We start from the raw sequence: 26159 nt of genomic DNA on the forward strand, positions 1-26159 counted from the left end.
ATAAATAATTTATCAGCCGAACCGAGTTTTAGTTCTTTGGCTGTTCAGTCTGAGTCAGACGCTGGTGGCCAAACTGTGGCCTGTGGACCGAAGCAGGCCCTCCAGCCAGAATCTGTGGCCGTCCACTGATGAAGACGTCCAGAGACAGAAGCTTCAGACCTGCACATCTTCATCGTTCCAAACAAACCTCAGAGTCACTGAAACGTTCACTGTCGTCCTGCAAAGATCAGATAAATCAAACCTACCGTCAGGTTATTAGAACGAAGGTTCAGGAACAAGGCCACACCCCCGTCTCTGATTAACCACCTGTGTTTCAATGGTCCAATCACACGCTCACACCTGTACAGGTGTGTCTGACCTTCTCTCTCTGTGTTTTCACATCCGATTGTGTTCAGACTAACAGTCCGGACTCTGTAAAACCAATAAAACCAGAATCAGTCACCAATAATCAAACTGGTTTCACCGTCACCGGTTTCCTGAAGTGTGCCTGAGTTCATGTGTTCATCTCCTTCATCCTTCATGTGTTCATAAAGTGGTGAACTCGCTCCATCCTCTGTGAACGACTGAGCCTTTCCAGGACGTCCCTTTCATAGCCGATCATGATCCTCTCACCTGTTCACCTGTGGAATGATCCAAACAGGTGTTTCTGGAGCGTTCCATGTTTCAGGCTGTGAAACGAGTCGCTGCCTCAGATTCACAATCAGAGATATTTACAGAGATCAGTGAAGCTGATGAGGAAGAACATGCACACAGAGCAGATCGCTGAGCAACCAATCAGCGCTCTGCTCAGTGATTGGTCCACTGTCTCTGAAGCTCTTCCGTCCATCGCCGCCTTCCCTCATGAGCAGCTGTCAGCTCTTCGCTCTGTTTCCACCTCCCTCCTCTCCTCACCTCCATCGCTCTCCATCCAGACGCCGCCTGCTGTGATCTCTGTCAGTGAAGGGTGAAGCCACGCCCCCTCCAGACCATAATATGTACCTCAGCTCGTGAACTGCTTGTCCTCCTGGACTGGACCTGTTTGAATGGGCCTCAGTGATTGGAGGAAGAGCAGCTGATTCAGGGTCAGTGCATCAGGCCGCTGTCCTCCAGGTAAAGGTAAACAATCTGCTTTCATGTCAGACCGCGTCCGTCACTGAACTGTAAACAAACATTCAGGTAAACAAAAGCAGCAGTTACGACTTTAAATGCAGAACAAAACATTTAACGACGATAGGATTCTGCTTTATTGCGACGCGAGTACTTCTACTTTAAGTACACGCTGCTGGGGATACTTTTATCTCAGTCAGGCTCTGTTCAGTGTGGTATTAGTACTGCAGTAAAGCATCTCAGTACTGCGTCCACTGTCCGTCTCCATGAGCTGTTCACATTATTTTGTCCAACCTCTCGGTATTCAAACCTGATTGGTTCACTGCCGTCTGCTGAACGCTGTGTTTATGGTGTGTTTGTAACAGTCGCTGATGAGACGTCCAAACACTGGGTTCATCTGGAGTCCTCTCTGAACTCTGAGACAGGATTAAAAGACGATCCCAGATCTGATCCAGACGTCTGCCGGAGGCTCGTCCTCGTCTTCTCCCTCATTAAAAGTCACTTTGGTCCGAGGACAAGTTTGACTCGGTGCAGATCACAGAAGTAACTCAGTACATTTACTCGAGTACTCACAGATTCTGTTACTGGTTTCTGTCCAAATCTGAGTTTTATGTCCAAAACAAATATGATGCTTTGTTATAAACTAGAGGACAAGTCCAGCTGAGACCATCAGGCCATTGATCAGTGATCGATCGTCTGTTTGAATGATTGACAAGAGACAAGAGGACAGCAGACACAGGGGACACAATGATCTTAAGAGACCAGAGACAAGAGGACAGCAGACACAGGGGACACAATGATCTAAAGAGACCAGAGACAAGAGGACAGCAGACACGGGACAGAATGAGATAAAGAGACCAGAGACAAGAGGACAACAGACACGGGACACAATGAGATAAAGAGACCAGAGGCAAGAGGACAACAGACACGAGACACAATGAGATAAAGAGACCAGAGACAAGAGGACAACAGACACGGGACACAATGAGATAAAGAGACCAGAGGCAAGAGGACAGGGGATACAATGATCTAAAGAGACTAGAGGACAGCAGACATGGGACACTGTACTGCACTCAGTACTCGTCATCATTATACTGTCATACTTTTACTTAAGAAACATTTTCACTGAGGGTATTGGTATTGAAGGTTTTGGGGTATAACAGAGTACTTTCAGTGTGGTATTAGTACTTGACTGAAGTACAGGTTCAGAGTTCTTCCTCCAGCGCTGCTGAAGCTGCAGATAAACAGACAGTTAAAGCTTCTGACCGTCTTCACGCTCTTTTATTGCGTCGGAGCTGAGAGGACAATAAAGTGTCAGTGTGTGATGGACGCAGGACTCTGTCTGTCTTTTCTCAGAGAGTCATTACGTCCCACGTGCCATGTGATCTGAGGACAGTTACAGCAGCAGGTGACGTCGAGGGGAGACACTCGGGCGGAGCGTCGCCTCCTTTAATGAGAATGAATGAGGGATTCCTCCGCTGCATATAAGCTGCTGCTGCTGGTGCCTGACGGAGGAGACGCAGCTGATGTGGACAGACAGCAGGTCTGAGATCAGCGGGTCCGACATCAAACTGTTCTGAGATCAGCAGGTTTAACATCAACTGTTCTGAGATCAGCGGGTTCGACATCAAACTGTTCTGAGATCAGCGGGTCCGACATCAAACTGTTCTGAGATCAGCAGGTTTAACATCAACTGTTCTGAGATCAGCGGGTTCGACATCAAACTGTTCTGAGATCAGCGGGTCCGACATCAAACTGTTCTGGGATCAGCAGGTCTAACATCAAACTGTTCTGGGATCAGCAGGTCTAACATCAAACTGTTCTGGGATCAGCAGGTAAGCCGTATTGATCTTCTCTTGCTTCGTTTGTCCTTCAGTCTTACAGAATCTGCTCTCTTGTGTTTTTGTGTGAAATTATGAGCCAAAAAATAGATTTTCAGTTTTTAATTTTTAGTTTAAAAATCCAAAGCTGCAGGTGAAATGCACCCTGGGAGTTGTAGTTGACTCCTCTGCTTCCTGTGGCTTCTCTCTGATGATCGTTGATGATGTGGCATCATAGTTTGTTCTTTGCTCCTTCAACTCTGTAAAGCCCCAAACCAGCTTGTTGTCATAGAAACATGTCATGTATCTGTGTGTGTGTTTCTATGTTTTAATCACATTATTGGGACCCGCTGTCCTTATGAGGACACACAGCACGTCCCCATAATGTCAATCAAGTGTCTAGGAAATGAAAGTATGTGTGTGTGTGTGTGTGTGTGTGTGTGTGTGTGTGTGTGTGTGTGTGTGTGTGTGTGTGTGTGTGTGTGTGTGTGTGTGTGTGTGTGTGTGTGCGCCCGCCCGCCCTTCAGGAAGCATGTGCCGAGAACCTGAGCCCGACCTCAACACCTCCCTCTGGCTCTGCCCCAGCTTCAACACCTCCTGTCCAATCAGAGACTGTTTGTACGGCACGGCTCAACTGATCCTTGTCGTCATGGTAACCACCTCCCTCAGCGTCGTTACCGTCCTCGGCAACGCGCTGGTGATCCTGTCCATCAAGGTGAACCGTCATCTGCGGACCGTCAACAACTACTTCCTGCTGAGCCTGGCGGTGGCCGACCTGATCGTCGGCCTGCTGTCCATGAACATGTACACGCTGTACCTGCTGTGGGGCCGCTGGCCCCTGGGGGCCGCGGTCTGCGACATGTGGCTCGTTGTGGACCACGTGGTCAGCAGCGCGTCCGTCATGAACCTGCTGATCATCAGTCTGGATCGATACCTCTGCATGACGCGGCCGTTCAGCTACCCGGCGCGGCGGACGGGCAGGATGGCGAGGCTGATGATTGGGGCCGCCTGGCTGCTGTCCTTCATTCTCTGGACCCCTGCCATCCTCTGCTGGCAGACGGATGGGGGCGAACGCGTCGTCCCTGACGGAGAGTGTTACACCCAGCTCCTCGCAAGTCCTGCCGCCACTTTGGGGACGACGCTGCCTTCTTTTTACCTGCCGGCGCTCGTCATGGTCGTCCTGTACAGCCGCCTGTCCGACGCCAGCCGCGGTCGACTGAGCGCCCTGCGGTCAGACCGCGGCCCGCTCAGGGCATCCAGTCCGTCCATCAAAGACCTCTTGAAACGAAGGAGTTTGGTGACCAGCGAGCCGGGCTCAGACCAGTCTCTGAACCAATCAGAGCCCAGCACCAGAAGGAACCAGAGAGACGTCTCAGAGCTAACAGACGTCTGTCTGTCCCCTCATCGGTGTCACCCCCGGGCCGCGGGCCGCCACTGCAGGGACGAAGACAACAGCAAGATCGAAAGCGAGTCTTCGTCCAACGCAGACCTCCACAGGACGGCCTCAGCAGCCTTTTCCGGTGGTTCCAGCTTCAGGTCTCAGGAGAGACAGAGGCGCCGAGTGATGGCGAGGGAGAGGAGAGTCACCAAGACCATCCTGGTCATCCTCCTGGCCTTCATCCTCACCTGGACGCCGTACAACGTCTTGGCCGTCATCGCTGCCTTCTGTCACGTCTGCGTCCCCGGCGTCCTGTGGACCACCGGGTACTGGCTCTGTTACATCAACAGCGCCATCAACCCGGCCTGCTACGCGCTCTGCAGCCTCACCTTCAGGAAAACCTTCTGCAGCCTCCTGCGCTGCCGCCGCTCCGAGCTCCCATGAGGCTCTGCAGGTGTGGCCGGTGGCTCATTGTGGCAGGTAAAGGAGGACGAGTCGGTCCATTGGTCACTTTCTCCTGAGTTGAAGGACGTTTAGTTTGTCTCCACTGTCAGTTTGAATGTTAATTATCTTGATGTGACACACACACACAGAGACACACACACAGACACACACACAGACACACACTTTCATACCAATCATGATCCTCTCACCTGTTTACCTGTGGAATGAACAGGTGTTTCTGGAGCGTTCCACATCTTTCAGTCTGTCAAACATGTTGCTGCATCAGATTCACAATCAGCAGATATTTACAGAAATCAATGAAAAACATTAAATATCGTGACTCTGAGCTGTTCTCAGGTCAGTTTGCGTCAAACAGGAAGTGGTCACACTGTGTTGATGTTTGTTCAGGGTCACCTGATGCTGCTGTGAAGACGCAGAAATTGTCGCCATAGCTGCTTCAAACTGACCCCAAAAGTAAAAAGACTTCAGTTGGTCTCAGAGCGCACAGCCTCTGAAGCTCTGTGATTGGATGTTTATTGCTGAAATGCACCATGGGAGCTGTAGTTATTTACATTGAAGTTTCACTCGTGTCCATCACAAACTGTGGAAATGTTACTGTCACCTCTCACCAGCTCTCATTGTAAATAATTACTATATCATTAATACTAGCATGCTAACGTCACCATGCTAACGGAGCAGCTTCTGGTGTAGCCTGTTAGCTAACCAGAGTGCTTTGATCTGTCAAAGATGGCAAAAACAGCAGGTTTTATCTCCAGACTCTGGACGCGTCCGTTGACCTGTTGCTGTAAACTGGACGTTTGTCCAGAAAGTTACACTCAGAGAAAAGGGCGGATGGTAAAAATGGTCCACGTTGTTGTAATTATGGATTGATTTGGACATGCGTGTGGAACCAGGCTAATGCTAAATGTTAACACATGCTGTCATGCTAACAGGTTGATGTGTGGCGGTTAGCATACATGTAACACTGAGACATGTTTCCTGCCAAAGTGTCTTTGAGCGACGCGTCTCAAAGCGTCACATTCAGGAAAGTTTTGCTATGTTTGTGCCAACGAGCTCGTTAAGGAACAGAACAGAGTCTTCACCAAAACAATGTACAGTATTTAATTTGTTCATTTACACACGTCTCATCGCAGCGTCGATAATCTACAGTTCAAAAAATAGATTTCACAGAGGACGTGAAGATCCGTCCAGGCGTCCTCGTTTTGTACAAGTTTTAAAGGTGATTCTAAACGACGTCCTGGACCGTCCTGGACCGTCCTGGACCGTCCTGGACCGTCCTGGACCATCTCCCATGTTAATTTCACTTCAGCTACTGTCAAAGCTTTGAGGACTATTGGACGTTTACTGTTAATACAAACTATCGGCTACGAGGACACGATTATTCTTTATTATCTATTGGGAGGATTCTGGAAACGCTTCTCACACTTTAATCCAAATAAACACAAGAACATCAAATCTGTAACAGGAAAAAATGTGAAGGAGGCCAAAGGTCAAAGGTCGAAAGTGGTTGGCGTGTTCTGGAGGAGGCTCTCGGTTGTTTGCGTTGCATGGAGGAAGACGATTGTTCAGCTGAAGGAAGAAGATGAATCCCGCCGTCTCCTGCGTCTTTTTTCATCCTTTAGTTTGACTTCTTGTCTCCTGCAGGAGGACATGTGGACATAAATTCAGGGTTAACCCGAACCCGATCAGTCGTCAATCAGCTCATCAAATGTTTGAATTTTGCATTAAAATTCTGTTCAAAAGTGAAAAGTTTCCTTCGTCTTTCTTCCAAACTGCAGCTGCTTCGTTTTAAACATCAGGTCAGAAAAGCTTCACTTTGTCCAGGACCCAGGATCCAGGATCCAGGATCCAGGATCTGAGGTTTTTTGTGATCTTTGAGGCCCAAAATGATTGAATCTACTGAAGCTTTATGAAAACTGAACTTTTCCAAAAACACAGAAATAAAAACAGATTTTTCAATAAGCTGCAGTCAAAGTTCAAACATTCACCTGGAAAAGAAAAAAGCTGTTTAAACCTGCAGGAACGATTTTTGGCCACTTGGGGGCAGCAGACACAAACTGACCGCTGATATCACCCTGAGACGATGAAGAAAACTCTGAGCTGAGAGCAAAGTGGCTCAGCTCCACGTAGTTTGAATCAGTTTGTTGTGGCTCTTTGTTTGTTGGTTGGTTGGTTGGTTGGTTGGTTGTTGTTTTGGTGTTTTGGCACTCAGCTCAGTGATTTCAGGGAAAGTTTCTGAACCTTTAAACCAGAAATCTGTTAATAAATCCCTTCAAAACTTAAATTTGAGAGCTCAAAAAATATGCTCGTTATTAAACTTTTGCATCTGAATGATGATAAACTTCATGATCAGTTTCAGAGTCAAATATTTCAGTTTTTGTCACTTTCTTCACTGTGGTATTAGTACTTTTACTGCAGTATACGTCGAGTACTTCGACCCGCTCTCACCTCGGGCTTTCTTGGCTTTGGGGGAACACGGTTTGGACACCTTGACGGCGGTCTGGCACTCAGCGTTGAACAGCGCCCTCTTCAGCGTTCCTGAGCGGCTCTTGGTGTTGGTGGTGGCGTCGCAGGACCCCCACGGCCCGAACTTATACTTACAGTCACCTGCAGGAAGTACACAGAATACACTCAGGTGGTACAGAGGCGTCGACGTTTGTTCGTGGTTAAATTTGTGACAGATGAGTTGTTGACGTCAATGATCAGTTTAAGTGTGCAGCCTGCAGTTCCTGCAGTGACCACTAGAGGCTGCCACCAAAGCACCTTACAGTCTACCTGAACCCCCGACGACTCCTTCCACAGGAAGTTTGGCTCTTAAAAACACAAATAACTGTTTCTGTCCACGGTTACTCTGACGAGGCGTCATGGAAACAAGAAAAATCATTTGTGCTCTCGATTAATTCGAACATTTTTTCTGGCAAAATCTTCAGGTTTTATTTTCATCTTTGAGTCTTTTAAATATGCGACTAAAAAGTTGCTGACGGACGTCATCCGGTTCATAAAACTCTTCTTCGTTCAGCTGAAGGCGCCAAAAGCTGCCCCCTGCAGGCGGGAGGAGGTAAAACACGATAAGATATTAGAGCACAAATCAGATTCTTCTTCTCTCCGTGACTCCTACAGGCCTCCATAGATCCTGATCTACCAAATTCACAAGAGCTCCTGGTCAAACAGTTTGTTGTATTCTGGACCCTCAGAACCCAGCAGACATCATCATCATCCTCGCAGGGACACACTGTGAGGATGATGAAGATGGCATTAGTAAGGTGGTTCAGTATGAGTCGGGTGTCTCTGAGGTGTGGTGGTCTTTGGTGGTCTTTGTCTTACTGATGTCCTTCTTCCAGTTGCAGGGGATCTTGCAGTGGATCTTGTCCGTCCGGTCTTTGCAGGTGGCCTCTCTCAGACCTTCTCCGCAGTCTCCGTGTTCTGGAACACATTTCCCGTACTGCGTCTCCGCAGCGGAGCACTCTGAGGCCGGCCGGGACTTCTCGTGTTTCCCACCTGCACAACAGAGAGACAGTAAGAGTACTATATCAGTACTACAGGACTGAGTACTGATACTTAAAGATTCCCTCCAGACATTTTCAGAAAAACTACAGCAAGAACTGTAAAAGAAGTAGTGATGTGGTTTTTACACAAAATCCTACATCACTTCATCAGTACTCTGCAGTCGGTACTACATTATTAGACCAGTACTCAGTCGTCAGTACCACATTAGTACAGCAGTTCTGAGTACTGATGGTCAGACTACTCATCTTTGAACTCTTCCTTCACTTGGATCTGAACTCCTCGGCTGTCCAGTTTCATGCTAATTAGCAGTTTTCAGGAGCTTGAACACGACACAGTTTATCGTAACGAGCAGCAGAACGCGATGTTAGCGTCAAACAGACGGAGGTCTGAATAAACCCGGAATCTGAAGCACGTCGACCCTCCTGTTGTCTATTTCAGGCTTGTCGATGCTGGTTTCCAGTCATGACCTTCATCCCAACCCATCTCGCTCTTCAACTTTTAGGTTACGAGCTGCACATTCCTGCTGTCGGGAAATGCATTCTGGGAAACGTAAACCTCACACAGAAGAAGACGAGCAGGATGAAGAAATGACGGTTCGCCCTAAACAATGAATCACAACCTCTCGTGACGCAGAAGTGGACTGGAATGTCGACTGGAATGTGAACACGGTCTCCATGACGACACCGACAGATTTCAGGTGAACGTAGCAGCTAGCTGTCGCTCGAGCGGCCACGCCCATAATTCTGCAGAACTTAAAACTTTTATTTAATTTAATAACAAGTGAGTTCAATTATTGACCTCTGTGCAGTTGTCATCAATAAGGAAATGAACCACAGAGACCAAAACTGGTTCTATTTATTTCTGCTGTAAAGTCGCATTTGGAGCCTGAAGTGGCCATTCGAGGAACTGCAGCCCGTTTTTAGCACTTGATTTTTCAGGAGGCTGCTGGTTGGTTGATCCCTGACTCAGAAAAAATAATAATGACTGAATGTGGAGGACAGATTCCTGAAGTGAGTTTGTGTTCAGTTTTTACCAAAAATCAGCAGAAACATGTGAAGAAGCTTCAGTTCAGGCAGAAGATTTGGGTCTTTGCTCATTTCTCACCTTTGTGAGCTTTGGCTCTTCTGTTGGCCTCGGCGGTGAGCGTCAGGGCCAGAAGCAGCAGCAGCATCACTGAGAACAAACTTCGCATCCTGTCGAGACACAAATATGAACGACTTTAATCGAAAAGAAAGAGATGATAGAAACGTGAACACACGCGGCCACGAAGCAACGTTGAGCCGGAGCATCAGAGCCGAAACCAGGACCCGGACATGGAGGACGGCCAAGACGCTCCAAACAAAAATCTGTTTTTATCTGCAATGTTAAGATTTTACATCATTACCATTCTGAAAAAAAAAACTGACTGAATTCTACTTTGATGTTTATACGTAACCTTCATTTAACAGGAAGCCTCTTGAGATTTTAACAGAGAAACATCAAAGAAAGTATAACGCTGCCACAGTCGGCAGGCGGTCATAACCTCAGCGCTCTTTATTTGCATTTTGGTAAAATTATCTCCATCAGCAGTCCGCTGAATTAGCCGTTAGCTGTTAGCAGCTCCTGTTATCAGCTCCTGTTAGCCGTTAGCTGTTAGCTGCTCCCGTTAGCCGTTAGCTGTTAGCATCATATCAAGCTCCTCTCCTGTGGAACCATCTTTCAGTCTTTGTCCAGGAGGCAGATTTAAGAGTAGGCTTAAAACTTTCCTTTCTGACGAAGCCCTCCGTTCGGGCCGGCTCAGGCCTGCCTTGGACAGGCCCTGAGTAATGCTGCTATAGCATCAGACTGCTGGAAGGTTTCCCAGACACATACATGAATACATATGTATATACTATGCTATCCATGTTACGAGTCTATTATTAGAGCTGTCATTATGATTGCATTTCTGTCCCTGTCCCTGTCCCTGTCTCTGACTCTGACTCTGTAGTCTCTGCAGATGGCCGCCCACCCAGAGCCTGGTTCTGCCTGAGCTTTCTGCCTGTTTAAAGGTTTTCCTCAGGGAGTCCCCCGCTGTCGCCCAGCGCTTGCTCATGAGGGACCTGTTGGGTCTCTGTAGATCAAGACTTTGGTCCAGCTCTGCATGGAAAGTGTCCTGAGACAACTTCTGTTGTGATTTGGCGCTAATTAGCAGTTCCTGTTAGCAGTTAGCCATTAGCAATGTCCTAATGGATGTACAGACTGCGTCTTTTTATCAGGACATTTCTTCCTTTTCTATAGAACCTGTGACGATCTGGAACAAAAGATTTGAACAGAAAACAACAATCGAGAGAGGACGTGATGTGGGTCAGAAGGGACGTGTCCCTGGGGGTCTGATGTGGTGCTGGTGCTGGCTGGGGGTCTTTTATATCTGTGCCCAGGGGCCCATTGTCTCAGACTCTGTCCATGACAGGGTCCAGAGTGTCCTGCTGGCTTTCAACCCCCTGATCCAAAAGGTGTTTCAGGTCAGTAGAAATGGACTTTTGGTCCTAATCTGATCCTGTGGTGCGATTGGCTGACAGGATACTGGACTGTTGACCCGTTCTGGTCTGGTCTGGTCTGGTCTGGTCTGGCTTGGGCCAGATGGTCCAAATTTAGTTCAAATCAAATCTGCTCTTTTCAGCTCGGGCCCCCAAATCTCAGAACGCTTAAGCCCAATAATCTGACTATTGTATTCGGAGCAGCAGCATCGGGATTATGGAAGTAGGCTAATGTATTCACACGCTGCTCTCAGGCTCATGTTTACGCTGTTTTTCACTCCGCTTTTGGTTTATTTCTCCACATTAAAGCCGTCTTCACTGTTCGACGGCGGCACCATCAGCTCGGAGGAGAAACGCAGTGCGGGGCTTTCGGCTCCACTTTGGAAAAAAGAGAGTCAATTACCCATAAAGCCCCTCTCTCCCTCTCTGTTGTTATTGTGCTGAGAAATGACAGACTCCTCTTTCAGGCCTCCATTAAAGCAATGGTCCTCTTTCACATGTCAGCTGGCAGAGCAAATCCTGCTCTTCTCGCTCCTCCTGCGGCCTTTTATGAGGAAAGAACCGGCTCTCAGCAGGCCTCCAGTCTGTCCTCCATCAATGAAGAAGAGGAGGAGGAGGAGGAGGAGAAGGAGGGGGAGGAGGCCAAGCAGCGTCTGAAAGAGCCCTTTAGATTTCCACTCAAAAGAATACTGATTCATTGGCCCAAAACAAAGCCGCTTCTAGCCTGGTTTCATTTCTCTGAAGCCTAACACAGATTCCATGCCTCGTCTTAGGAGCTGTGCCCCCCTCCCCACGCGCCCCCAGTGCCCCCCGCCCTGAATAGAAACTCATTTGCACAAGAAAACAAAGAAATCTTAGCATGAAGAAAAGGAGTGGGATGCTCCCTTTGGTTCCAAACGAGGAACAACATTTAGAGGAAGTTCCTCCCGAGTCTCAGGGTTCACCCTCACGTCCGGAAACAAGACGCACCGTTTGGACATGAGAATGTGTCCTCAGCTCGTCCTCAGCTCGTCTTCAACTCGTCCTCAGCTCGTTTCAGCTCGTCTTCAACTCGTCTTCAGCTCATCTTCAGCTTGTCCTCAGCTCGTCTTCACCTTGTCTTCAGCTCGTCTTCAGCTCGTCCCCAGCTCGTCTTCAACTCGTCCTCAGCTCTTCCTCAGCTGGTTTTAGCTCATCTTCACCTTGTCTTCAGCTCGTCTTCAACTCGTCCTCAGCTCTTCCTCAGCTGGTTTCAGCTCATCTTCAGCTCGTTCTCAGCTCGTCTTCACCTTGTCTTCAGCTCGTCTTCAGCTCGTCTTCAGCTCATTTTCAGCTCGTCTTCAGCTCATCTTCAACTCGTCTTCACCTTGTCTTCAGCTCAGTTTCAGCTCGTCTTCACCTTGTCTTCAGCTCGTCTTCAGCTCGTCTTCAGCTCGTCTTCAGCTCATTTTCAGCTCGTCTTCAGCTCATCTTCAACTCGTCTTCACCTTGTCTTCAGCTCAGTTTCAGCTCGTCTTCACCTTGTCTTCAGCTCGTCTTCAGCTCGTCTTCACCTTGTCTTCAGCTCGTCTTCAGCTCGTCTTCACCTTGTCTTCACCTTGTCTTCAGCTCGTCTTCAGCTCGTTTTCGGCAGTTGATGAACAGCAGAGTCAGTCGCAAACACACAGAGGCTTAAAGAAAAGCTGCCTGACGTCAAAGGTGCGGTCTGGAAGCGGATATTAAACACGTGACAGCAAACGTCTCCTCGAATGAGACATTTTGATTCTTTCTGTTGGTAGAAAAAGGACGAGTGGAGAGCGAGGTTCATTTAAAAATTAAGGCTGGAAATAATGACGACAAAACAACATGAAGATGATAAAAACTGAGCCAGAGGCCAAAACATCTGTACACCTGACACCGACACACAGTACTACACACAGTACTACGCTCTGTACTACACACAGTACTACGCTCTGTACTACACACAGTACTACAGATAATTCTGCAGAGAACACGTTTCTTCTTTCATCAGGTGGAAAAACTTCATTCAAACACTGAATATTGCAAACAAACAGAAAACATTAAATGGTCAAATCAAACTGAAAAAGATCAAACTCGTTAATCTGCAGTCAAACAGAAGATGAAGAAGACGAAGAAGAAGAAGAAGAAGAAGAAGAAGAAGAAGAAGAAGAAGAAGAAGAAGATGAAGAAGTTTAGAAACAAACTGAGAATCAAAACTGAATCTTAAATCTGAATTCTTCTAAAAAGTGAAAACTGTCAGATGTCTCTTCATGTCTTCACTCTGAGTTACAACAAACTTCCTTCAAGACCTTTCAAAATCATTTCTGTTGGCAACATCCTTTCAAAATAAAGTTAACATCTGAACTGACTGATATTCACAGAATCCTTCAAAATAAAGGCAAAGTTCCAGGTTTTACATTCGAGTTTCAATCATCAATCACCAGTTGTGTCTTCAGCTGAAGTCAGACTGGGTTTGTGGTGAATTTGTTTTTCAAGCTGCAGATTAATTCTCTGTAGATCAACCAATGGTTAACGAGCTAATGTCCATTTTAATCTGCACTCGTCGCGTTCTTAATCCTTCAGAAATCAAGAGAAAAAAGATCACAGCCTCCGAGGAAAAACAGAAAAAGAGATAAAAAAACAAGAGAAAGAGATTTAAAAAGGAGAAAAATAGATTTAAAAAAAGGAGAAAGAGGGATAAAAGAGAAAAAGATAAACAGGAGACAGATGAAAACAGGAAACTTACTTGCTGAGCTCAGAGGAGCAGCCAGTCGAGCTGTGGAGTCGTCGCCTTCTGTCGCTGCTTTCAGCTGCTGCTGCCTGACGACCTGACACACACACACACACACAGAGTGACACCCACCCACACACACACACACACAGTGACACACACACACACACACAGAGTGACACCCACCCACACACACACACACACAGTGACACACACACACACAGTGACACACACACACACAGTGACACACACACACACACACACAGTGACACCCACCCACACACACACACACACACACACACACACACACACACACACACAGTGACACACACACACACACACAGTGACAACCCCGCCCCCCCCCACACACACACAGTGACAACCCCGCCCCCCCCCCCCCACACACACACACACACACAGCATATGGACAGTGCTGAAAAACCAGCCTCATGGTGACATCACAAGCTTTAATCCACACCCTGAGGAACAAAGCAAGCTCAGCTCATTAGCATAAAGTGTGTGTGTGTGTGTGTGTGTGTGTGTGTGTGTGTGTGTGTGTGTGTGTGTGTGTGTGTGGACAAACTGTGTGAGCTAATATTTGCTCAAACCGTGGCTGAAGTTTATAGTGGTGCTTGTCGTTCAGAGGTGAGGTGGAATCACAGCGCGCAGGTGTGCAGGTGTGCAGGTGTGCAGGTGTGCAGGTGTGCTGCAGGTGTGCTGCAGGTGTGCTGCAGGTGTGTGACGGAGCAAAGTTCACTCAGTGTTTAACTTCACTGACTCTCTGCTCTCTGCAAATACTAACATACTACACTTCAGTAAAAGTACACAACACAGACTGAAATACTGCCTGACAAGTAAAAGTTGAAGTATCATCAGCAAAATGTACTTCAAGTATCAAAGTATTCATGATGTACTGCGTAGTTGTTTTTAATGATGAGTTCATCTTCATGTTCTGTTCTTCAATCTATAAAATTAAATATCTGTATTTTTATTTAGGCTTTATTTCTTCATATTGAGACCACTTACTGTATTTACAATGATAAACTCTGACCCACTGAAGCAGCAGCTTGTTCATTGGCTGCTCAAAGCGCCAATCATCTGCACAAACGGTTGAAACTGACTCGATCTTTGCACCAAAGATGGAGGAGAAGTTTTCTGTGGTTTCTGTGAACATGGCCGCCGCGTGTCACTGGCTGTAAATGTCTGCAGAGTTCTGCGTCAGAACCGAGTTCTCAGGCGTTCTCGGCTCTCTGTTCTCCTCTTGGTGACAAACAAGCAGCAGATTAAGAGAACGTCTCGCGGCGCTCTGATGGCTCAGTCATGCGTGGAGGCCATTGTTAAAGTCTGCAGCTGGAAACCCAGAGCGGGAGGGGGGAAGCCTTCCCGCCCCCCCTTCAGGACTCAGACCAGCTCTGTCAGACCTCAGACCTCAGACCTCAGACCTCAGGGTTTCAGGTCGCCCAGAACGCGTTGTTTTGGTTTGGAATTTGCGGTCGTTGATCAAACATCAAGAAACAACAAGCAGCAAGTGAGCATCAATGAAGCGACCCGATCAAAACATTAAAACCTGATCAATGACCGAAAATGATGTCAGAGGTTTCAGAGCGTAGTTTCATCTCTCGTCTCCCGACTTTGTTTTAACGTGAATAACATGAAATGTCCGACCCTTGTCCCGACATACAAGCTACACTAGCTCTGATTGGTCAAAAGCTGCAGTGTTTGACCAATCAGAAGCCTCCTAGATGTTCCTGAACTGTCTGAATCTTTGATAACAGCTTTAAAGATCAGCAGCTTTAAAGGCTGCAAAGACACACAAGACCAACCTCAGTCCCATCCTCAACCTCAACCTCAACCTGAGCTTCATCCCCAGCCTCAGCCTCATCCCCATCCTCAGCCTCATCCCCATCCTCAGCCTCATCCCCATCCTCAGCCTCAGCCTCAGCCTCAGCCTCAGCCCCATCCTCAGCCTCATCCCCAGCCTCAGCCTCAGCCTCAGCCTCAGCCTCAGCCTCAGCCTCAGCCTCAGCCTCATCCCCATCCCCATCCTCAGCCTCAGCCTCAGCCTCATCCCCAGCCTCAGCCTCAGCCTCAGCCTCAGCCTCAGCCTCAGCCTCAGCCCCATCCTCAGCCTCATCCCCAGCCTCAGCCTCAGCCTCAGCCTCATCCCCATCCTCAGCCTCAGCCTCAGCCTCAGCCTCAGCCTCAGCCTCAGCCTCAGCCTCAGTTTCACGGCCTTTCCTGTGACGTGTGAAGCTGATTCATGTGGAAGTCAAAGTTTCTTTTTTTAAAATAAAAGCAGAGATAAACAGACATTTGTTTCACCTCTGAAGTTAATAAATTTTCTAAATAAAAAAACCCCAAAATGATCAGTTTAGCATCATGTAAAAAAGAAGCTGGACTCATTTGGCATTTTTGCTTTTAAAAGTAACTTCAGTGATTCATTGATGAACACCTGCTTTCTGTCAATCGATCAATCGATCAGCGTCCTCTTGGGAAAAACGTCATTGTCCTCACAGAAAGCTTTAGCTGACATGCTTTATTGCAGGTCACTCAGAAATGATGAAACCAAAGCAAACAGTGATGACTGCAGTGTCGAACAGTATAACGTCACTGACCGCTGTGGGATTAGCTTTAATACAGACGGACTGCTTTGGCAGAATCGGCTTCAGCTTCTGTCGCCGCTTAAAATGTCCAACACTGACGAGTCTACGGGCGTCTCAGCGTTACACAGTCGATACACATCACGATGAAAGCATCCTGCTGGCAGCCGCTTGCTTTACTGTCATGTAACAGACAAAAGATTACAAAAAAGATCTCATATGTTGACTGAAATTTCTAAAATTCGGACTGAAGCAGTCGACGACCGGCTTCACTGCGTTTGATCACAAGCAAAATGTTTTATCTCTACAAAGAAATCATAAATATCTAAATTCATGTGTGTCTAAGTTAAATATCCAAAGTCTGAACAAACTCTCTATCGAGTAAACGAAAACATCCAAAAGTCACTAGAAGCTCGAACGCAGACACGTTTTTGCAGCCGTTTTATCTGATATGGCGAAAGCGTTCAGCTGCAGACGGATGAATGCGGTCAGTGTTCGCTCAAAGCGGCTGTTGTTCCTCAGCAGCTCCTCCTGTACACACATCGAGGTCAGAGCGCTAACGTCTACTTAAGAAAAGCCACATTCAAAACGCAGTTTGGAGGACATCTGAAAGTCTTTGTGGGACCAGTTTGAATTCACGTTAGTGTCCAGAGGCTTTTTTGTCCTTCAGTTTGGACTCCATCAGAGGACAGAAGCGTTTTCAGGCGTCCAAACCAAATGTTTCCATAACGAAGGATCGTCTCTGATCAATTAAAGCATTTTGGGACAAACGGATGATGATCCATGTTTGTGCGTCTTCCCGCCTCCTCTCTCGGCCCGTGGACTCCTCCCCTTTGACCCCGGCTATAGATGGAGGAGGAGGAAGGAGCAAACAAATGTGAGACATACAGACGGGCAGATGCTTTGGACAGACGGGGAGGACTTCAGACCGCCGTCTCCTGGTCTTCTCTCTGGATCATCTGGTAATGTTGGCGGTTCTCCAGGTACTCGGCCAGCTCGCGGTCGTTGGCCTTCTCGGCTCGCTGTTTGGGAGTCTCGCCCTGAAAGACAAACACGACGCCTCCGTCAGGGTGGGTTTAGTCCTGATCCAGCAGAGGCTGATGGGACATTTACCTGAATGATGGTGAAATCTGACACAGTGAATAACAGCTGTGGATCTGATCTCACCGGATCCAGATCCTGCAGGTCCTGATTCAAGACCATGAAGTTCATCAGCTTCAGTTATTGATCAGATGTGACTGAAAGGTTAAGAGAAGGCCCTGACCCTGAAACTGATGTGAGATCAGCTGTGGAGAGGAGGTCTCACAGAGTGGAGCTACTTAAATAATCTCACTTCCCCGCCGTGGGATCAGTAAAGTCTTATCTTATCTTATCTTATCTTATCTTATCTTATCTTATCTTATCTTATCTTCTTCCCTCACAGATGATCAATTTACTGAGTGAATGAACATGAAATCAGTATCAGCTGATACGAGACGTTTGACGTCCGGACAGGCGAGACATCGAGAGAAGCTGCTTCCTGAATGTGATCAATAAACAAATGATCAGCTGAAGGTGATCAATAGACGACACTGTGAAGGACGAGCAGCTCTCTGGGTCTCAGCTTCACACCAACAGTTTACACACTAACGAACACATGAACTCTTTTCTCTCTCTGAAGACGAGGGGAGAAAAAAACTCAGATTATGGGCTGCTTCCTGTTACCACGGGCTTCACCATGGCAACGGTGAGCGGCGGCCTTTGTGTGTGTCGGAGCGAGGCCGGGGATCCTGCGGCGCTTCGTTTCTCAATGACACACAACATTAATCACTTTATAGAAGTGGGTCAAATACTGCTGGAGATCCATTTAAAGTGGGGGGGGGGCAGCTGAGGCTGGTGGCCGTCACCGTGCCTGAGAACGCCTCACAAAGCCGCCTCGTACCGCAGGAAGCCACCGCCGCTGGGCCATGAGGGTCAGGCCAGAAAACTTCATCAATCACCAGTTCAACCCTTTCAGTCATTTTTAAGCTACGCTAGCAGAACGGACGTTAGCGTCTGTCCTCCATTGGACTGAGACATCAGAGGACTGTGACGCTCAGATGTTCATGTCCCTCAGAAAATGAACTGAAATGACCAATTTTAATGTGTTCAATACTTAAACGGAAAGTACCTGAAAAACATTCCCATCAGCCTCAGTGGCTCCGTGTTTACTGGTAATTAGCTAATGTTAGCATGCTGACATGCTAAACTAGGATGGTGAACACGGTAAACATGACACATGCTGAATGTGGGCATGTTAGCATCGTCACTGTGAGCATGTTAGCATCGTCGCTGTGAGCATGTTAGCATCGTCGCTGTGAGCATGTTAGCATCGTCGCTGTGAGCATGTTAGCATCGTCGCTGTGAGCATGTTAGCATCGTCGCTGTGGGCATGTTAGCATCGTCGCTGTGGGCATGTTAGCATCGTCACTGTGAGCATGTTAGCATCGTCACTGTGAGCATGTTAGCACGCTGATCTTCAGTGTTGGGCTGTTACTCAGTGACACGTTACAGTAATGTGATTACAGTCGTGTCAGGGATTACACTTTGTAAACAGTTACTCATCTGAGTAGCTCTGTGTTCTTTGACTGGGGGGTCATATCAGTTCAGTCCCTGACAGGATGGTCCTCGAGCTGGTGCAGAGGATGGAGGTGAAGCTAGCAGTTAGCCTGACTTCACTTGTGAGCTACTGTTAGCGTCGGGTACAGCTACATCCAGACGGCTTCGTTTGGAGTCCGAGGCCGTGTGAACAGCTGAGGCTGGGACTCCTGGAGAGCTGTGTGCAGTCACTGATGCTAAGCTAACGTTAGCAGCTGGCTGATCAGCGAAGCGATCCAAACTATTGGCTGCCTGTCACAGGTGAGTGAGTGAGTGCCGCTTTACCTGCAGGTCAGTCTTCATTAGCGACGCCCCGGCCTCCACCAGGTAGTGACAGATGCTCCTCTGGCAGGAGGAGGCGGCTTTATGGAGCGCCGTCTCGCCTCTGAAACACACGGAAACACAGGATCATGGGAGCAGGTCTGCAGTTTGACGAAGGTTTTAATACATGAGATGAAGAACAGACGGAAACAGGACTCACGTCTCTCTCTCCGTGACGTCCAGGTGAGACGTGGGCACTGAATGGAACGAGACAGACACAAAGAGACGCGATTCATCAATAAACTGACCTTCATCTAAGACTTCAACACACTGACAAACGCGGGAAGGACAACGGCGTCCTGCGCAGTGTGTGTGTGTGTGTGTGTGTGTGTGTGTGTGTGTGTGTGTGTGTGTGTGTGTGTGTGTGTGTGTGTGTGTGTGTGTGTGTGTCTTTCCAGCTCAGAATGTGAGACGTTGTGACACGTTGTACTGCTGTAACAGTACTGCACAGTGTGTACTTCATACTGTACATACTGTATCTTGTGTGAGTCGCCGCTCGACTCTTCTGAAAATCAATAAAAACAAAAGCAAAGCGGGAAAAGTTCAGCAGCTCCGTCTGTCACAGCAGAAACCGATCAATCACTCTGATCGATCGGTCGTCACGCGGCTCATGATGGAGTCTGTGTGTTCACCTGCTGCTGGACTGAGCTGCGTTCACTCAGCTTTAACCAGTGAGACACCAGTCTGACACCAGTAACACACACAGGTGCACTGTGGGAAAGAGCCAGAACCAGACGCAGCGCTGTTTCTGCTGTTTTAACCACAAACTCTGAGTGACTGAATGAATGAATGAATGAATGAATGATGCCCTGAAACTCCCAATTTAAACAGTTTCTCCTTCATATTTTAATCACAGTTCCAATAAAAGCAAGTTTTCATATTTTATTGTTTGGATTTAATGTGGATTAAAAAAAAAGATGAAAAAAGACATTTTTTCTTTGATGTTTTATTTAACTTTGACTTTTCTTTCAGAGTTCAAGTCTGAGGACGCATCTGGTCCATCATCAGCTGGCGCCCCCCAGTGGTGACAGAGGAGACAGCAGGCATGTCATCTCAGGAGAACCCGCAGTTCCTCCGGTGGCCACTGGAGGCTCCAAAAGCAAGTTTTTTTCCAGTATTTTACTTATCGATCAAATCTGTAACATTTCTCTTTCTAAAACGATCAAATGACAAAAAACGTTTGTGTGTGTGTGTGTGTGTGTGTGTGTGTGTGTGTGTGTGTGTGTGTGTGTGTGTGTGTGTGTGTGTGTGTGCGCGTGTGCACTCACCGTTGTCGATGAGGTACTTGAGGATCTCTTTGCTGCCGGCCTCCACGGCGTGATGCAGCAGCGTGCAGCCGGCGTCGTCCTGCAGCAGGATGTCCGCCGCCTGCTGGTGGAGCTCCATCAGCTGCACAACAACACACAGATTTCGTCCAATCAGCACTCTCAGTTTCACACAGCAGTAACAGAAGAAGAACCGCTTCGGAGCTGAGTTTCTGGGTCGTGCAGGTTCAGACTCACTCTGTTCAGGTCTTCAGTCTTGATGCAGCTGATCAGCTCTGCGTCTGAAAAACAGGAAGTAAGATTCAGCCCCGAGGAACCAGAACGAATCAAAGCCGACGCAGATCCATCCCTCACACCGAAACTGAGGGTGTGTGCGTCAGCAGGTCAGAGGACGAAGACGTTAAACTGTCCCGTCTGTCAAACACTGGACTGAATGTGTGTGAGACAAGTCTCTGTGCTGTCTGTCAGAGGGGACAGACTGAGGTTTACCTTTGTCAGGGTCGTGTGAGGTAGCACTGGAAGGACTGCGAGAGAAGAAGAGAGAGCAGATCATCAGACAGGAAGAGGAAGCGCGAGCACCTGAGCGGACAGGTGAGTGAGCTCGTACCTAATGACGGGCCTGAAATCAGCCGCCGTCGTGTTGGAGCGGTGGACATTGAGAATCTTTGCGCCTCTCCTTCAGATCACACGAGAGACACGAGGACAAGATGGACAGGTGAAAGGTTGAGACGCGGTGTGAGCTCGTCGCAGTACGAGGTACTAGTACACATAGTACCATGAAGTACTTCAGAGCTCACACACACACAGCTTTTCATCTGGACTCAGTTTGTTGATTCATGACGCAAACAAACAAACAAACAAACAAACCAGCAGCAGCTAAAAGCATCGATCAGCTGACTCACACACACACACACACACACACACACACACACACACACACACACACACACATATGTACATGCAGTATATATCAATACATGTACTTATGCATTCATATATAAGGACACATGATGAGACTGATGATGATGAAGACGAGTCTGTACTAACTACAACTTTGAGGTACTTGTACTCAACTTGAGTATTTCCAATTAATGCTACTTTATACATTTGTGTACTCCACTACATGTGAGAGGCAAATGTTGTACTTTTTACTCCATTCCAAGTATCTGACAGCTTTAGTTACTTCACAGATGAAGATTTTAAAGACAAACACGTGAAACTTCTGAAAAGTCTCAAATTAAACTCACCAACAGTAAATTTAACAGTTAAGAGTACTGAGTACTTTTACTTGAGTAACATTTCCCATGCAGGACTTTGACTGAGCAGAGACACAAAGGCTGATCGAGGATCAGCTGACAGAGGACGGACGTCTCCGTCTCTAACCGTCTCCTCGTTTCAACGTAGTGCAGCTTTAAAAACACATATTTTATATATTTCTACATGTTTTATACTTAGAATGTGTGTGTGTGTGTGTGTGTGTGTGTGTGTGTGTGTGTGTGTGTGTGTGTGTGTGTGTGTGGTGATACCTGCACAGGGCAGTCTTGGACGAGCTCTGGGACAAAGCATCAGCCACTGAACTGTCGCTGGAAATCCTCTTCCTCTGAAAGTCTCTCACCCTAACACACACGCACACACACACGCACACACACACACACACACACACACACACACACACACACACACACACACACACACACATTGCTGTTGTCTCTCTACCTTCAGTGTAAAGACCACCTCGTCTCACGTGGCCTCTGAGCTGCTGCAGGACCGTCTGTATCCAGCAGGAGGCGCTCAGTCCACACCGAGCGCTCCGCGGTCCCATCCCATAATGCTGACTGAAATAAGCCCGTTTCTATGGATACAGTGATTTCAGGTGAACAAAGGACTCGTCTCACCTCGCTGTGGTGGAGGACGACGGGGACGACGGGGAGCAGGGGAAGGCGAACTGTCTCTGCTGGTCCTGGTGCTCCTCAGAGTCCACCAGGTCCGGCATGCCGGGGGAGGTGCCCACCGTCTCCTTGACCACCAGCTCCGGGTCCAGGATGTACAGCTCCTCCTGAGAGATCTCCGTCACGTAGTTCAGGTGCTCCTGGAAGACAAGGAGGACGGCCGGAGCACCGGTTCAGGCTCTAGTTTTGTCTTCAGGACGTTGTCTCTACGGTTAGTATACTTATTTCTATTGATAACCAGTCAGCAGAAGGAAATGGATCATGGTTCTGGATCAGGTCAGAGTCCAGACTTCCCGTCACACCTGAGCTCGGTCGATCCTGTAGAATCGATCTGCGGTCGTACCTGAAAGACAAAGACCAGGGTCAGGTCCCCGCCGGCTCTGTGGGGACAAGCTGCGTGTCGGTTTGGACTTACAGTCGAGGAAGCACCACTTCATGGACAGCTTCTGCGAGGACAGACACTGTCCCTTCATCTCATCACAGTCCTGCCAGAGCAGAGAGACACACGGTGAGACACGTCTCTGCTGCAGTATTTGGACAGACTGCAGCACTGTCACTGCTGATCCACCTGTGCTCTGCGTACCTGGTCCAGGTTGTTGTGCAAACGCTCGATGAGCAGGCGGCAGGTCTCCAGGTCGCTGTCTCCGGGGACGGTGATCACACCCAGGGGGGTCGCTGTGGACGTGGACAACAAGTGGAGGTCAAGACGACGTGTGTGTGTGTGTGTGTGTGTGTGTGTGTGTGTGTTCATCACTTCACACTCACAGGCCTCCTTCAGCTGGTCCTTGTCGTAGTGCAGAGCTTCATACGCTGCCATGCTGATCCGGTTCACTCTGATCTGCAGCTTCTCAGGGACGGGCTGCTGACTGCACACACACACACACACACACACACACACACACACACACACACACACACACACACGTGCACACACACAAACAGACACACACACACGCAGTTTGGTAAACACAGACTTTTAAGGCTACTTTATGATACTTTTACTCCATTACATTCTGACAGCTTCAGTTACTCTTCATCTCCTTCCTGTCCAGTGAAAAGCTCGTATCTCCAGCTGTGCTGACGTTGAACGTTTGTGCTGAACTGAAGGATGAAGAGTTCCTTCATGTCTTCTTCAGCTCAGTAAACTCTGTAAAAGCCTCTTGATCAGCTGAAAAAGCTTCGTCACAAAGCTGAAAACAGCCTGTTTCTCTGAGCTCGTCACACTGTTTGGAGATACGAGGTTCTCACAGGACGCCGCGCTGCAAACATGTGATGATCTTCTAGAATCTGAAGCATTGATGAAGATTAAAGCAGCAACAGGAGATAAAGGAGTTCAGTGTGGTGGTGAAGGGTCTGAACACTTCTCTGCTCTGCAGCTCAGTGTGTATTAGTACTGCGATGTGTGTAGTTTTACTCGTTGAGGTGGGGCATGGAGATCCTCCTCTTGGCCTTCTGCACCATGTTGGCCTGGTTCCTCAGGTTGATGTGGATGACGGACGGCGCCAGCTTGCAGGGCTCTCCGTCCACCTGCATGGGGATGGACTTGTAGGTGGTGAGCGTCACCTCTTTGCACTGATGGAGGCGTTCGCCGTGGCCGCCCACCTGCAGCGTGGCCTGCACACAGACGAGCTCAGGTGAGGTCTGATCGCTCGCTTTGACATTTAGAGCAAAGCGAACGTGTCCGTCTCATCAGGAGGACGCGTGAGACAACACAGGACACAGCTGAGAGCTCACCAGAGACGTCATGGTGAAGCCGATGACCTCGATGCAGCCGTCGTCGTGGCGCTGCGGTTCAAAGTCCTGATGCTCGCTGGGGTGACCCCACGGCACGGTGCCGGCGCAGTACCTGCAGCACAGCGCACACGTTACCTCGACAGGTAGCTGTCAGAGGAGCCTCACCTTACGTCCCGGCTCGGCCTACCTGGGGATGTTGAGGAAGAGCAGACACTGAAGCTTCATCTCCTGGACTTTGGCCGTCAGGTCTGTCCCGTCACACTGAGGAGGACACGCAGGCTCAGGGACTCGTACAAGTACACAGACTGTGTACTCAGTACTCAGTGGAGAGGCAGCATCAAGTACGCATTCATCAAGTAAATATCGTATCATATTATTAAACAGATTTTCAATAATAACGATCAATATAATCAATAATCAGTGGTTTAATGCTGCTTTGCATCTCTGTGTCTCTGTCTCTGTCTCTGTCTCTGTCTCTCTGTCTCTGTGTCTCTGTCTCTGTCTCTGTCTCTCTGTCTCTGTCTCTCTCTGTCTCTCTGTCTCTGTGTCTCTGTCTCTCTGTCTCTCTCTCTCTCTGTCTGTGTCTCTGTCTCTCTCTGTCTCTGTGTCTGCCCCTCTGTCTCTGTCTCTCTCTCTCTGTCTCTCTCTCTCTCTGTCTCTGTCTCTCTCTCTCTGTCTCTCTCTCTCTCTCTCTCTCTCTCTCTGTCTCTCTCTGTCTCTCTCTGTCTCTGTCTCTGTCTCTGTCTCTCTCTCTCTGTCTCTCCTATCAACAGTGGGTTCGTCCCTCGCTCGTCCAGCACTGAGACCGTCAGTCTCCGTCCACTTCCTGTGTGGGTTCGCTGAGACCTCCAGGGTCCAGGACTGAAGACCCTCTACTCACCACCACTTTGATGTGCTTGGCGAGGTCTTTGGAACTCCCGCTCAGGAAATCTGAGAAGGCTGTCTGAAACACACACACACACACACACAGACACACACACACACACACACACACACACACACACACACATTATGAACACCTCATTGTGAAGTGACTGGGGACCAGCAGGGGGCGCTGAGGACACACTCACCCCTGCATAGAACATCTTGTTCCTGAAGCGGCTGTTGAACTTCTCTGGGTTCGCCTCTGAAAGACAAACAGCACAAACATCGAGCTGATCAGCTTCTGCACTGAAGCGATTATTGATCAGAAATCCAAACGAACGACCCACAGACATGTGACCAGAGGACGGAGGGAGTGGACGAATTGTGCTGACAGCAGAGGACAGGACAGAGGTAAGACGCAGGAGCAGTGAAGACAACGTGAGGACATTACAACAGAACAGTGTGAGGACGACGCTCGACTGATGGACTGACGTCTGTGCTGGGAGGTTCTGCAGGTTCAGGTCTGAATACACAGTTCCGCATGCAGGACAGAAGAGGTGGGACAGGACGTGTGAACAGAAGGTGTGGGACAGGACGTGTGGGACAGAAGGGGTGGGACAGTACGTGTGGGACAGGATGTGCAGGATAGAACATGTGGGACAGAACGTGAGGGACAGAATGTGAGAGACAGATCATGTGGGACAGAACGTGAGGGACAGATCATGTGGGACAGAACGTGAGGGACAGATCATGTGGGACAGAACGTGAGGGACAGATCATGTGGGACAGTCATGGCTTCTTTCTGTCTTAAATGCTGGTGTGAGCAGAGAGGAGGAGGAACTTCCTGTTGAGGCAGAAAAAGTTCTGCGAAAGATCAAACATCTTAAATGACGTCCAGAGAGACACGATGTGTCTTCTCACAGTGAGACACCTTCACTTGTCTCAAGGCTTTCTGTCCTTAATTATCCTCATGAGGTATTTTATTTCTGTCCTGAGTAACTTCATGTCTCAGTGTCCTGATAAATGTGCTGGTTTGGATTCAGACTTCTGGAATAATGCACAGCTGGACCTGCTGTGTCTCACACGGCTGGACCTGCTGTGTCTCACACGGCTGGACCTGCTGTGTCTCACACGGCTGGACCTGCTGTGTCTCACACGGCTGGACCTGCTGTGTCTCACACAGCTGGTGTCGGTGCGTGAGGACTCACCTCTGGACTCGTGGAAGCCCAGCGTGACGTGAGCGTCGAAGCCCAGACTGAAGTAGTTGTTGAAGACGTCAATGGGAAGCTGAGAAAGAGCAGAGAAGCTCTGAGAAACAGTGGAGGAGCCTCGTGCAGGTCTTACTCTCT

General features: G+C 48.5%; 3 protein-coding genes across 6 annotated transcripts in view; 1 reads left to right on the forward strand and 2 right to left on the reverse strand.

Moving 5' to 3' along the window:
* The first annotated feature begins 2322 nt into the window (after positions 1-2322).
* On the forward strand, positions 2323-4791 carry chrm4b (cholinergic receptor, muscarinic 4b). Its single transcript, XM_070972197.1, has 2 exons — positions 2323-2921; positions 3434-4791. The coding sequence occupies exon 2, from the start codon at positions 3439-3441 to the stop codon at positions 4726-4728; it is 1290 nt and encodes a 429-aa protein (XP_070828298.1). The 5' UTR covers positions 2323-2921; positions 3434-3438; the 3' UTR covers positions 4729-4791.
* Positions 4792-6160: 1369 nt separating this feature from the next.
* mdkb (midkine b) lies at positions 6161-13763 on the reverse strand. Its single transcript, XM_070973070.1, has 5 exons — positions 13477-13763; positions 9361-9449; positions 8074-8247; positions 7198-7356; positions 6161-6387 (listed from the first exon to the last, which is right to left on the reverse strand). The coding sequence occupies exons 2-5, from the start codon at positions 9446-9448 to the stop codon at positions 6368-6370; spliced, it is 441 nt and encodes a 146-aa protein (XP_070829171.1). The 5' UTR covers position 9449; positions 13477-13763; the 3' UTR covers positions 6161-6367.
* A 2221-nt stretch (positions 13764-15984) lies between these two features.
* The window catches only part of dgkzb (diacylglycerol kinase, zeta b), a 45970-nt gene continuing 35795 nt past the window's right edge, over positions 15985-26159 (reverse strand). For 2 of the 4 annotated variants that reach the window (XM_070972847.1, XM_070972845.1), the window contains exons 15-33: positions 26019-26097; positions 25017-25072; positions 24827-24889; positions 24134-24207; positions 23947-24058; positions 23627-23826; positions 22978-23078; positions 22796-22887; positions 22628-22697; positions 22515-22555; positions 22159-22352; positions 21790-21879; positions 20871-20939; positions 20753-20787; positions 20501-20544; positions 20267-20387; positions 19159-19195; positions 18963-19062; positions 15985-17101 (exon numbers count right to left, since the gene is read on the reverse strand). In XM_070972847.1, the coding sequence (XP_070828948.1) occupies positions 16985-17101; positions 18963-19062; positions 19159-19195; positions 20267-20387; positions 20501-20544; positions 20753-20787; positions 20871-20939; positions 21790-21879; positions 22159-22352; positions 22515-22555; positions 22628-22697; positions 22796-22887; positions 22978-23078; positions 23627-23826; positions 23947-24058; positions 24134-24207; positions 24827-24889; positions 25017-25072; positions 26019-26097 (1695 nt within the window). In that variant the 3' untranslated portion in view covers positions 15985-16984. The remainder of the gene's footprint in view (positions 17102-18962; positions 19063-19158; positions 19196-20266; positions 20388-20500; positions 20545-20752; positions 20788-20870; positions 20940-21789; positions 21880-22158; positions 22353-22514; positions 22556-22627; positions 22698-22795; positions 22888-22977; positions 23079-23626; positions 23827-23946; positions 24059-24133; positions 24208-24826; positions 24890-25016; positions 25073-26018; positions 26098-26159) is intronic. The other 2 variants (XM_070972848.1, XM_070972846.1) reach the window with 1 other exon arrangement.

Source organism: Chaetodon trifascialis, chromosome 10, assembly GCF_039877785.1.
Source record: "Chaetodon trifascialis isolate fChaTrf1 chromosome 10, fChaTrf1.hap1, whole genome shotgun sequence".
NCBI lineage: Eukaryota > Metazoa > Chordata > Actinopteri > Chaetodontiformes > Chaetodontidae > Chaetodon > Chaetodon trifascialis.